Here is a 13972-nt window from a genome sequence, read left to right on the forward strand (position 1 = left end):
TTTTTTACCGGAAGTTCCGCTTGCGTCACACCACGCAGCTTCTATGGTGATTCTATCCGCGTCTCTTCTTGGTGGAAAGACGTCCCTAGTCCTAGAAAGGCACGCCGCAGCTCTCCTTCCCAGTTTGACGCCGCTTTGCTCCCAAAGACCCGTGGCGACGGGAGGGCTCCCTCCTCTCAAGAGCCCGCCGCATTCTCCCGCTGCCGTAAAGCACCAAAGATTTTTTTTCACGACCCTGTCGCAAACCGCTCCTGGAACAGCGGGCGGGGGGAGGAGGAGGAGCCACTTATGAATATATTAGCATGTCTAATGACAACTGTGGTTTCTAGCAATCCGTGAGAAACCAGAACATTTGGAGAAGACCGAGCCGAAGGGAAGAGGACGAAGTTTAGCTTGTGTTCGGATATGAAGGCGAGAGAGTGGTGGCATCAGGGAGAAAGGGCCGGGGACGTGGTCGCTGTGGCTGGAAAGTCCAGGGCAACAACTGGCTCCGCCGACGCGGGGCGGGAGGTGGCGATCCTTCAGGTTCTTTAACGTGATGAGTGGGTTGTGCACGCGCCTGCGTGAAATGTGCCGTCCCGATTGTTACGACGGGGCACACTACCCATCTGATTCGAACCTAAAGCCTTCTCTTTTAACCACCAAGCGTCTAACTAATTTATGGGGTTCATCTTTTTCTTCCTTCCACTTGTATTAGTTATTATTATTATATAACATATTCCTTACTGATTTCTAACTTTTAAACTTTGCAATATTGCTTCTTTTCCGTAGATTAATTTCCAGCTCTCTAAACTTAAAGGGCGAAAAAGCACGGGGAGGTGTTCCCTTGGATTTGCAGCTCTCAGGAGTGGGGAACCTTTTTTCTGCCAACCGCCATTTCGATATTTATAATATTATTCGCAGGCCATACAAGATTATCAATTTAAAAGTTAGCCTGCTCTATTCTTGGGCAGTCCTAGCAGCTCGGGGGAAGGTTTTTTTTTCTCGGCAAAACAAACTCACATCCATCTTGAGTAGAGGCTAATCCTGTCCGTGGGAGGGGGTGGATCACCAGTCTTAGTTCCTTCTGAGCTAGAGATCTGCCAGGACCCACGAAGGGCCAAACGAAATGATTTCGTGGGCCTTATATGGCCCCTGGGCCTGATGTTCCCCACCCCTGCTCTAAATGCACATTTTCCCCCAGCCGAATTCTGGGAATCAGGCTAGCCTGATCTAGTCAGATCTCAGCTGCCAAGCAGGGTCAGCCCTGGTTAGTATTTGGATGGGAGACCACCAAGGAAGACCAGGGTTGCAGTGCAGATGAAGGCACTGGCAAACCACCTCTGATAGTCTCTTGCCATGAAAAGCCCAAAAGGGGTTGCAGTCGGCTGTGACTTGACGGCACTTTACACACACACACACAACTTCTCAAAACTCAAAAATAAGCCCCCATGCAGTTCTGAGAATTCAGATGCGGAAAGTGTGCATCTCAAGAACGGCAAATCTGAGGCAAAACCTCCCATGCGTTTTCGCCCAACTCTTAAAAAAATCCCTCTTCTAACACAAAACAATACCGAATGTACACTATAGTAGTAGAAAAGAGCAAGAGTCCGGTAGCACGTTAAAGACCAACAAAATTTCTGGCAGGGTATGAGCTTTTGTGAGCCACAGCTCACTTCTTCAGATAACAGTGAGCTGTGTCTCACTAAAGCTCATACCCTGCCATAAATTTTGTTAGTCTTTAAGGTGCTACTGGACTCTTGCTCTTTTCTACTGCTGCAGACTAACATGACTACCCATTGTGATCCATCTCCATACAAATGTATAATATGTTCCAATGTTACCTGTTTTCTCTCTTCCTACTGTTATTTTTCAAACATGTACATACATAAGCGCAACTCAGACAGCTCTCTCATCTTTATGTGTTTATTGTTTGCGAGAAGGCATTAATTGAACTGAAGGAAAATGATCTTCAAATCAGACCTTCCTAGGAGGTACCGGTAGGTGTTTAATTTGCCTTCCAACCATAACTTAATACTGCCTAACTTAATACTCTGCTCTTGAGCTCCAGCTTCACAGAAGTTACTCTCCACCTTTGTGACATAAGGATTATTTTATTAATCTAGTACATTTTCATCTCACCCTTCTTCAAGTGTACATCATTCTCCTTTCCATTTTATCTTCACAGCAACCTGGTGAGGTAGGTTAGGCTGTAAGTGCCTGGTCCAAGTTGGCTACTGTGTGAACAGACTGGTGGACTTGATGGGCCTTGGTCTGATCCGGCAGGGCTTTTCTTACGTTCTTATGTTCTTAAATTGACCCAGTGAGCTTCATGGCAGAGAGGGGATTTGAACCTGGGTCTGACACTGTAACTCCTACACCCCATTGACTCTCACATTTTTCTTCTGTTCTTTGCCTTTCACTTTAATATGCTACAAACTGAGCAGGAACTTGTCCATCGTGCCCCCAAACATCTTTCTAGCTCCTTCCCTCTTTCTTTTTGTTCACTTGTATTGTACAAGCCCTATGGCGAAAAGTTCTGGGGAAATTAAAAGCTTGGTCACTGATGACCCCCTCCCACATTGGTATTAAGAGGTACACAGCCTGGGAACATGGAGGTTCCGTTTGCTTATCATGACTATTAGCTGCAAGCAGAGCTTCTCTTCTAGGACACGATTTGCCTTAGATGTGGGAACACATCTGGAGTTAAGCAGAGGTGGAATTCACTGCAGCTCATTGCTAGAACTCCTTCCCCATGCCAGGGGGTTTGTGCTGTATCATGCAAAGAAGCCTGCAGCCAAACAATTGTGGTGTGAAAAATATGTGCATCACAGTGATATGAACCATTACAATTCTGCATACTGGCAGATTCTCCTTCCAACACAGCTCTTTACTGGTGAAATAACCTCATTAAAAGAACAGTCTCTTCTCCTAAAAGCCTGATTCCCTTTTGGCTTGTAACTCTCAGCACCCTCCCCCATATTTCTACTTCTTTCCTGTTCTTCCACCAATATGAGGCTTTTGTCCAGGCCTAATTTCCTCTTGGCTCCTTCATGTCTCCACCACATGACTGGGGTCTTTTCTATTCAGCTGCCAGCACGCTTTGTTCAGCTTCCTTTTGCCACCATGTCTCTTGGCCAACCTCTGTCTACCTGCTGCACGTCCAGGCTGCCCTTCTGCTCAGGGCAGTGAACAGTGTTCTCCTTTCCTCCATTTGATGTGCGGGTAGGTTAGGCTGTGAGCATGACTAGTGATGATCTGATCCCTGGCCATCCTAGCCTGACCTCTGTACTTCCCTAGCATTCCTGTCTCACTTCCTCCAGACAGACCGCCCTTTTCCACCTCAGCTGCTGAGGAGTGTCTTCAGCATGCCCTTGCCTCAAAGCCCGTCTCCTCTGCCTTCCCCACCACCTTCTGCTCCTTCAGCAACTTTCCCATTTCTTACCTCATTGCCCATTCTACACTCTTCTGCCAGACATTTTCCCAAGTTCCCTCTCTCAGCTTCTTGTCTTCTTGAGCTTCTTCCCTACCTGACCCACGAAACTACTCCTGATACTAGGGCTCATGCTTTAATCCCAGCCAAACTGACAACTATTCCCTCCCACCAACCACTTGGGCTGTTCTGAGCAACCAACTGGTGTTGGAGGTTGCAATACAATAGAAAAGGAATTCCTTTCCCTTGTTCCTGAAAAACCACAATAAAGTAGCAGAAAAATAAACAGAAGTCCCATGACATCTGAAAGGCTCAGGGCTTGCTGTACGTGCGTATAAAGTGCCATCAAGTCACAGCTGATTTATGGCAACCCCCCCAAGGGGCTTTCAAGGCAGGTGAAGAGTAAAGGTGATTTGCCATTGCCTTCCTCTGCAGTCTTCCTTGGTGGTCTCCCATTCAAGTACTGACCCTGCTTAGCTTCCGAGATTGGTTTATACCATGCTGCCTTCCCTCCCCAGGGCCTTGCTACACATTACACATTTGTTATGTTTGTTGGTGGACAACATGAGGGCTTAATGTCCGATGCGTGACAGGATTTTGTGCTTTTGTAGCCATGTAAGAAATGTGATTTCACACCCAAGCCAATTGTGGCTCTATGGGAGCAGTTTGAGGATGTGGAAATGGTATGTGTTGAAGGCTGAAACTCCTTTGCCCTGTGGTCATGAGCACAGAAGTGTGAGCGTGCATCTCAGAGGCACAAAACCCCCGTAGTGTATCTGCTACCAAGTCCTCCTGTTGTCCACCAACAAATCCAAGAACTTTGTAATGTCTTGCAAGAACATTAATTCTAGTATTAATTCTAGTATTAATGAGCTCTGACTCAAGTAAACTTATGCTGGAATAAAAGTTAAGTCTTTAACTGGACTCCTGTTTTACCTTGCTACTAGAGTCTAACATGGCTACTCACCTGGAATAATTAGAAGGGCTGATTAATTCTTTCCCCTGCTGGCTATTTTCCCATTCAAAATCCGCCCCACCCCCCGCATTACAGTTACCTTTGGTTGTTTTTACATCTTCATCATACACCCAGTTGCTTTAAGCCTGAACAAGATTAACGTACCCGTTAATATGCTCCAACCACAGTCTCATTGTACTTACCAATAAAGGGGTTAGCAGTGCAATCCTAAGCATATTTTACTTAGAAATTAGTTACAGTGATCTCTGGAGCTTACTCCTTAGTGTGTTTAGGATCGCACCCTCCATCATTCCATTGTGTATGTACGCCAGCCTGATGTATTTACACTCCATTGATTCTGATGAAGTGAGTTCCAAACTTCCAACTCACTAAATTTTTGGCAGGAATAAACTGTTAGACTTTGAGGTGCTGTTGGACTCATTTTCTTTGCTGCTATAGACCAACCCATCTAGAATTATCTAGAGCAGCAGGGGTCTTTTTAACCCTTAACCCACCTCATTATTTAGCAGCTACGGACTGAGAGCAACTCTGAGTAAGTCTACTCAGAATTAAATCTCATTGTATTCAGTGGGGCTTATTCCTAGGAAAGCATCCTTAAGATTGCTGTCCAGTTACTCCTCTTAGATTTATCATAGTGTGCATATCATCTCAAGGTGCAGATAAGGTAAAGTAGGAGCCCAGTGCGCCGGCTATAGGCAGAGTTTGTGAAGCCAACTGAGAAGGGGTTCAGAGCTCAGCGCCACCTTCAGAATGGTGATGCTCAGCTCCTCTTTAGCTTTGTCACAGAGCGTTTTTAGCTCAACAAAAACTCAGCTGCAGTTTAGCTGCGAGCCTCAGCTCAGGGGCATATTTTGATGAGCAGAAAGGGGGCAGGGAGAATCTGCCACTTAAGGGAGAATCAGACCGGCTTACAATCACCTTCCCTTTCCTTCCCCACAACAGACACCCTGTGAGGTAGGTGAGGCTGAGAGAGTGTAACTCGCCCAAGGTCACCCAGCTGGCTTTGTGTATAGGAGTGGGGAAACAAATCCAGATCACCAGATTAGCCTCCGCCGCTCATGTGGAGGAGCGGGGAATCAAACCCGGTTCTCCAGATCAGACTCCACCGCTCCAGACTGCCACTCTTAACCACTACACCACACTGGCAGTAGACATCAAGGCTGCTTAATAAATAAATAATTATCCAACGTGTGTGACAACAGCCTGGGTGGGAGAGGTGGATATAATGGCCTCTCGGTGAGCTTTTTCCCCATGAAAAGCAGCCTCATGTAATGGCTGTTCTGAGCAGAAGAATAATGATGGGGAGGGGGAGGGAGATCCCCCTCCCTAAGCTGCTTTCTCCCGTGGCAGAAAAGATACAGTTCAGATGTGCAAGAGTGAAGTTTCAGAAATGCGAACATGCAGGTTTCCAGAGAAAGATTTATTTGTTTTTTTCCTGTATGAGGACAGAATAGGAAGGGGAGGGGGAGGAAACTTCAAAGGCCACTTAAGAAAATACATCCCACCCATCTTCCGCATCAAAAAGAAGAATCTGCCTTTCTTTCTCCTGACGATGCCTCCTCCTTCCCCGCTAGCTGCCAATGAGGAATGGCCAAGAGTCAAGACGTGGCCCCTTCCCACCTGCCCAAGACACGAGCCCTGTGCAAAGACTGACCCACCTTGCCCTTCTGCTAGCCGGACGGAGAGCATCTTCAGCAGCGCACACAGTGCTTTTCCATCTGTAAACACAGACTGTAGGTTTTTGTAGAGAAGAACCGGAGCAGAACCTAGCAAATTGGTCTGGGTCCAGCAGCGCCCCAGCGATAGCTCTTGTTTCTGAATTGGGAAAAGGGACCCTTTCTCCAAGGATGAGTCCGTGGCCCCACAATGGGGGCAGAGGCCTGACATTCTGTTACAAAAGTGTGTGTGTAGGGGTATTAGGCAGGCTAAAAATAGAAGTAAGAGATGCTGAGCGATTTGCCTTTTGTTGGTTGTAATTCCGAGATGGAAGACTTGCGCTGGCTGCTGGAGCTTGCGGCTTTGACCCAAAGTGTCCAGTTTCAGAAATCTGGCGGCAGAGATACGTACCGTCCTCTGGCCCAAGCCCTTTGTTCATCAGAGAACGGTGACGCCTGGCTCTTGGCATCCTCCGGCGTCCTCTTAGGATTGCTCCCAGGCTGCAGACGGGCAGCGAGGCCTGCTCGCCCTTCGTCTTGGCACTCGGCACGGTCCTTCTTTCCCTCCTTCTAGGAGGGAGAAGATGATACCCGGCGAAAGGTGTCTCTGGCTGGGAAGCAAGCGTTAAGTGTAGAGCCTCCAGACAACGGTCCGCTCTAGCAGAGGCTATGCGATGGGGCAGCAGCTGTGGGGGGGGGGGGGAGACGAACGTCACACCAGCTCATCCAGGAGGGTCCCGATGCTCTGGTGAGGCTCTGCAGGGCCTGCAATGGGCTTGTTGCACATGGGGCAGACACACCGGACTTCCAGCCACTTCACAAGGCACCTGCAGGCCAAAAGGAGACAGTGAGAGGACCTGTCTATGACTCTTTTTTTTGTGGAGGGTTGTCCAGAGGCTGAACCATCCTTATCTTGGCTGGCCCAATGTGGCTGCATTGGGCCTGTAAGGCAAGGGATGTTCACAGGTGGTTTGCCATTACCTGCCTCTGCATAGTGACCCTGATATTCCTTGGTGGTCTCCCATCCAAATACCAACCAGGGCTGACCCTGCTTAGCCTTTAAGATGTGATGAGATCGGGCTATCCTGGGCAATCCAGGTCAGGGATTAAGCGGCCTTAAATCATCCTGGGCAAAAAATGGGAACAGTTTGAGTCATTCAACCCTTTTAAAACTCCTGTAGTGATTCTTGCTCCTCCGCTCAAAACTGCCCACCTATGTTGCAGGTGGCCTCCAGGGCCTACATCTCTGAACTGCAAAGAGGATAAACTCTATCTACACGAAAAAAGAAATGTAAAAACTGCTGTCCCAACCACAAGTTAATACAATGCATTTACGACTTCCTTTCACCATGTGGTTTATCACGAAGAACACACCGTTTGTAAAAGGACCACTGTCATGCATGGGAATGGAAAACTCTCAGTGGCAATAGGCAGCTGCTTGGTCAATGGCCTGTCATGCTCCAACCAGATCCGGCTAGTGACCAATGCACCATCGGCCCTCCAACAAGTGCTGGATGTTAGGGCCAAACGGGATGTGACACGATGGTGGTAAAAAGAAAAGGCTCCAATCCCCCAATTTTAATAAACTCATGGGGATCGATCCCTCTATCATATCTAGTTTTTCCTTCCTAAGAGCCCAGAGAACATATGAAGTACACGAAGAGAAAGGGGCAAATGACAGCTTTGGGATGGCAAAGGTTTGTGCCACTACTTCCTACAACTGGATGCTTCTGTACCTTAAGAGTGTAAAGGTTTAACCACTAAGGGGACCCCCTTGATATGATTTTGAGGTACCCAAGCTGGGTAAAACATCACAGGCACAACTCTCATCTCCCATGGGGCACTGGAAGCAAAATGCTTGGACGCTGGCTTCACCTGGGTACCACAGGCGGAGAGCAGGTAGAAAAAGGCTGAAGAGGAAAACCTACCATCTGTTTTGCCCTTATAGCTCACTAGCCAGTGAATTTTTATCCCGCCCATCCTCCAAGTAGCTCAGGGCAGTGCACATGGTTTTCCCTTCCTTCATTTTATCCTCACAACAACCCCGTGGGGCAGGTGAGGCTGAAAAGGAGAAGGATTCACTCAAGGTCACCCAGTGCGATACATGGCAGAGTGAGAATCTGAACCTGAGTCTCCTAAATCCTAGTCTGACACTCTAACTTGCTACACCACATTCCCCACTTCCCCAGTTTCCTGATTTCTCTCCAGGAAATGCTGGACAACATGCATTAACTAAGGGTGGCTGGAAGTCTAACCTAAGAGGTCATAGTTCTGGAGGCTTCATCCCCACAGTTCTGGCACTTGAGGCACTGAGGGGTTCATCCTCCGATAACAATAATATATGTCGCCAGTGGTACCCATATTATTATTATCACCTTCCTCATTGCCACAATCCAGGAAGCTTCCGGCTGAGGCCTACTCTCAGCCTCTTGGCCCAAGAGACCTTAAAGTCGGGCTTCTTGCCAGTGGAACTGCCCACCTCCCCTTCCCAACTGCAGGCACAAAGGACGTTGAGCCAGCGCCGGGCGGCTGGCAGAGCCGGGCGCACAAAGGAGCTATTTGGGCTGTCCTTGGCAGCTACTCACTTTCTGTGGAAGGCATGTTGGCATGGCAACACTCCCAGCTCATCTTTCACTTTAAAGTCTTCTAGGCAGACGGCACAAGTCTGCTGTGGGAAGAGAAAAGGAGATAGAATCAGCAGGAGTTACAAAGCCGGACCGCGCTTCAGCTGGCGCAGAACCCGCTGCGAAAGGCGGGTCCCGCGTTCACTCGGACTTGGTGGGAAATGAAGACACGCACGGAATAAAAACAGCATCAAGGGCACATTCCAGTCATTGTGCTGCCAAATCATTTGATGCCAGTCGCTGCGGCATGGGGCCTGGACCCACATTCTCTGTGCTTGAGGAAGGTTTCTTTGACCCTGGAGGCTCCCAGAGCAACAGAGTATTCCAGGGTCTCTTACTACATGCCTTTCCTTTCCTTTTTCCTTTTATCCCTTAGAAGCTCCTTGATCAATTGATCTTGAGCAGCATATATCTAGTGTTGGAGGGATATAAGGACTGAAACAAATCTTGCCACTGACAATGTAGCCTTGGGGTCCCTATCACTTAGTAAAAAAGGCATTATGTCAGTCACAGAGGCACTGGATTTGTATATTAAAAGGGGGGAAATATAGTGCGATCGAAAAAAGTAAAAGCGTAAAAGCGGCATTCCTAAAGGGCATGGGCTAATGAGTCAATAGAGCCAGTAGAGCAACGGCAGATCCTGTCTGAGTATGGTATATTCAGAATTCTGCCCTGCATTACCATAGAAGGGTTAGCATTCAATCTAGCCAAGCAAAAAGCTCTACAGAGACGAGGAGTTGTTAGATAATATGTATAAGCAGGCAGACCACGTGGAGGGGATATTCCGAAGAACTGGGATGAACAGACACGACGAGCACGAAAAGTAGTGCTGTTATAATCAAGCTCTTTAATGCGCTTTTTAATTTTGGCAAAAGCTTCAGTTTTCCCAAGATCTGATAACATATCCTGCAAGAAGCCCAACAACGCCAGTTTCTCATCTAGGATTTTTTGCCATGAGGATTTAAAAGGGGTCTTACTACATGCACTCCGACATTTCTAGACATTAGGAAGAATTTTCTAACAGTCAGAGCGGTTCCTCAGTAGGATAGGCTTCCTCGGGAGGTGTTAAGCTTTCCTTCCCTGGAGGTTTTTAAGCAGAGGCTAGATGGCCATCTGTCAGCAATGCTGATTCTATGACTTTAGGCAGTTCATGAGAGGGAAGGGATCTTGGCCATCTTCTGGGCATGGAGTAGGGGTCACTGGGGGTATGTGGGGGAGGTAGTTGCGAATTTCCTGCATTGTGCAGGGGGTTGGACTAGATGACCCTGGTGGTCCAACTCTATGATGTATTCTGTCAGCATTCTACTGAGGGCTTATCGGTCAAAAACAAAACAACAAGCGTCTTGTGGCACCTTAAAGGCCAGCAAATTTACCACGGCTTCAGCTTTCGTGAGCCAGAGCCCATTTTGTCAGACGCATGATGAATAAAATTGTGCCTACATTGTGGGTGACCTCCAGGGTGTGTTTACACAATGCAGCTGGTGTGTTGAGAATGTGGGCAGTGTATCGGTCTGCGAGGTTAGGCTGAAACAGCCATAGGCAGAGATGTAAATGCTGGGGGGAGGGAAACAGAAAAATGTGTTGTGTATTTGCAACTTTAATTTTTCTTACTGCACAGATGGCAAAAACAAACAAACAGAACCTAAGCTGCATGTGCGGAGGGAGCACAGGATGCATCTCTTTGCAGAGCTCTCTTTAATACTGGATGTGTTTGCAATGCTGCTTGTGCAAAACAAATCTGTAATTTAGATTTTATAAACAGCCCGAATAGAACTATTTTGTACGCTAACTAAGCCATAAGTGACACATGTAATGTTGTTAAAGCAGTAACCGAAGCTCACACTCGACAAGCAAGTAATTCGTCATTTCCAGTTCCTCTCCCTAAAAAAAGCCTGTTGGTTCCCCTTCCCCTGACACCCGTGGCTTCAAAATTTCCAGAAATTTTACTCCTCTAGCCATGGGACTGCAGTTTGCAGCTGGGCCCATTTTTAGGAGTTTTGGGGCAGCTTCTGGCTCTGTCACCCTCCGTTCCTGCAACTGTTGAGTTGAGGGCTCTGTGGGATAAATGCAAAACAAGCCCTGCAAAGTGGAGTTCCATCTCACAGAGGACACAGGATATAGGTTTTGGCAGGTTGCCGCACACATTTGAAAAAAGATGTTTGCAGTGGTGTTGTGGTAGACTGCTATGAGCAGTGGTGGATGGACATACGTAACAAGCAGTGCTGAAGCTTTTCTTGGGAGCAGCGTGTGCCCAGATGGCCGCGTATGGTGCCTGAACACCAAAGCGTGGAAAATAAGCCATCTGTTCCCCATGCCGACATTGACTACTGCTGGGCATTTGCAGCGCCTGCAGTTATTCACATGCACAAGTAAGCATTGATGCAGGACAGGGCCGACTCAAGATTAAGTCTCCTTAGGCAGGCATTGCAGATGACACAAGGGTATATTGCTAATTTATGCATGAAGCCAAATTAGACTATGATACTGAGTGGATCCAACCATCCTCCAAGCAGCCTTTCTCCATCCTAAGGAGCCTTCCTCCATTTTAAGTGGCTCATCTTCCAATGGAAGAGAGAGACTCCTTAGTTTGGAGCAAGGTATCAAACTTGTGTCAAAAGGAAAGGTGGGCAATAAATATGTTAATAAGGGAACAAACTGTGCCCAGTGGAGTGGAAGGAGGGGGGTTGGATCCACCCCATCTCTTCCAACCACTTCCATCTGAGGGGGCTACTTTGTCGTTTTATATAGCAGCGTTTGCCCTAATGGAGGGCCAGGAGATCCCAGAGCATGTGGTCTACAGAAGTTGGATGCATATTCATTATCATCATCATCATCATCATTACTTCCTTCATTTAAATCCAGACTTTCTCCCCAAAGGGGATGCCAAGCAGTTTACATCATTCCCTTTTCCTCCATGTTATCCACACAACCTCCCTGTGGAGTAGGCTACGCTGAGTATGTGTGACTGGTCCAAGGTCACAGAGCATGCTTCCAAGGCAGGCTGGGGATTTGAACCTGGCTCTCCTGGATCCTACTCCAACGCTCTGACTACTATACCACATGCCTAAAGCCATTCAAGGTACCTGTGTAGATGCACTCCTAAAAAGACAGTTTTCTATTCATCTGAGGTAGGATTTCCCCCCCTCTTTTTGCAATGGGTTTGCTTGAAGGGTTTGCATCAAGATGCTTTTGTTTAGCTCAGCCGCACGGATATTCCCTGGGTTACTGCATATTTGCATAGATTCACAGACACGTGTTTCAGCGAGTAATGATTGGCCTTTGTATTCTCTCTGTGGCCCAGGAAGAAAACACAAGGGAGCCCCTGTTTTCCAAAGACTGGGTAAAATGCCAGCCTCTTCTCTAAGTTAATCAAAGTGTGTTCTGCACTCACCCCATGCAAGTTTAGTTTTCTGGCATCACCTTTCAAAACCACCTGGGAGGAAGACAGGAAAGAGAAGCAGGCAGATTAGGATCAGGACATGGAGCTAAATAACCAGGGCAGGTATTTTGATCCTGCCGATCTGTGTGCAGGCAGACAGCAGCAGCTATTGAACACTGAAAATCTTGGCTTATGCAGAAACCAGACAGGCTCGCTGGGTGGGCACATGAGTTGAATGTGGACTATTTTATTTCCCCCATTATACCAAAGTTTCTGTTCTTTCAAACTTTTTTTTTTAATCTGCCCCAGCAGCTGATTCTTGGTTTGATCTCTTGAAACTTCTGCTCTGCAGGCAATTATACTCATATACTTTATTTATTCATTTATTTACAAAACATCTGCCCTCACAAGGGCCACCAAGGCAGCTAACAAATTAAAACATACACAATAAGGCCACATTTTAAAACCATTAACCCCCCCTCTCCCCCAACATAGATCATCAAAACAATTTAAAACCAGAGCTGAAAATACTTACAAAGACATAAAAACAACAATTAAAAACATTGGTCAGGAAGAAGGGATCACTGAGGTAATGCCCAACGAAACAAAAGAAGTCTTTCCCCCACTGGCGGAAGATGACAACAGAAGGGGACAGATCAGTCTCCGTGGGGAGAGACACATTCTATGTAGTACATCCGTTCTCAAGACTCACTGGTGTGGGATATAATCTACAATGAACTCAGACTGATTTTGCAACAAAATATCCCTAAAACACCGGAAATGATGTTGTTAAGTATAATACCGGAATCTATTTTAACTCAAGAGACTATTTTTGATATATGCCACCACGGCTGCAAGATTGGTGCATGCAGCAAAATGGAAAACGTCAGAGGTACCAGATAAAAGTGATTGGATACAAAAAAATGTTAGAACTGGCAGAAATGGCTAAACTTACTGCGTTAATAAATCAAAAGGAGAATGTGGAGTTTGTGGGAGAATGGGAGGCATAGAGGATATACTGTGAAAATGAATTATATATGGGAGAATGTAAAGGATATACACTGTTCTAATCCAGTTTTGAACATAATAGTATCAATTTGAATATTTTTATTATTAAAGATTGATAAATGTTTTTAGATTACCATTACAATTAGAAAAATGAAGGTCAATATAGGTAATCTATAAATGTATATTGATATTTTTACTTATAAAATTATTAGGTAATTTTTTTGATTAGAAATTAAAATACAAAAGGGAGAACTGGTACATCAAATTGATAGAGGAGGGGGGAGGGGGAGTCCTTATTGTTTATGATTATTTACAATTTTTGAAGATAATGTTTATTTTACAAATTTATATTTGAGTGATTGATGGATATGTTGTAACCAAAAAACAATAAAAAATTTCAAAAAAACCCCACTCACTTGTGGTTTAGATTAAGGGTTGCCAAGTTGCTTGGATTGGCGGCAATTGGCTGCCAATCTATTGGCCAGCTCAGGAGCGAGGATCGTGTGTGTGGCCACACCAACACTATTATGTCACTTCCAGCGCCGTATTGCAATGGGCCACATTACCACTCAGCCCCCCAAAACCCTAGTGTCGTGATTCAGAGCTTCCGAGTATAAACCGGAAGTGACGTAATCACGGCGGCATGGTCGCGCGTGATCCCTGCCCCAGCTCCGCCCCAAAAACCTCCCGCCGGAGGAGAGGGGGGACTTGGCAAACCTATTTAGATTGTACAGCTCAATCCTAAACAGGCCTATTCAGAAGCAAGTCCTATCCAGGAATATTCCCCAGGAAATACCAGAGGACTGCAGTTTAAGTCATGAAACAGGGTTGGCAAAAAGTGAACTGTGGTCTGTTAGGGGACCACTGGCCACTTTCTGGGAGATCTCCAAGGCTTCATTCAGATATCACGCCAAGCGG

General features: G+C 46.5%; 1 protein-coding gene and 1 non-coding gene across 3 annotated transcripts in view; one reads left to right on the plus strand and one right to left on the minus strand.

Moving 5' to 3' along the window:
* Positions 1-516: 516 nt before the first annotated feature.
* LOC130487521 (small nucleolar RNA U13) lies at positions 517-614 on the plus strand. Its single transcript, XR_008933801.1, has one exon. It is a non-coding gene; the product is annotated as a small nucleolar RNA U13 (small nucleolar RNA).
* A 6117-nt stretch (positions 615-6731) lies between these two features.
* Positions 6732-13972, minus strand: part of RNF122 (ring finger protein 122) — a 40607-nt gene continuing 33366 nt past the window's right edge. The window contains exons 4-6 of one of the 2 annotated variants that reach the window (XM_056860733.1): positions 12059-12100; positions 8629-8708; positions 6732-6870 (exon numbers count right to left, since the gene is read on the minus strand). In XM_056860733.1, the coding sequence (XP_056716711.1) occupies positions 6756-6870; positions 8629-8708; positions 12059-12100 (237 nt within the window). In that variant the 3' untranslated portion in view covers positions 6732-6755. Of the gene's footprint in view, positions 6871-8628; positions 8712-12058; positions 12101-13972 lie in introns of both variants that reach the window. The other variant, XM_056860732.1, reaches the window with a different exon arrangement.

This window comes from Euleptes europaea, chromosome 14 (genome assembly GCF_029931775.1).
Source record: "Euleptes europaea isolate rEulEur1 chromosome 14, rEulEur1.hap1, whole genome shotgun sequence".
Lineage (NCBI taxonomy): Eukaryota > Metazoa > Chordata > Lepidosauria > Squamata > Sphaerodactylidae > Euleptes > Euleptes europaea.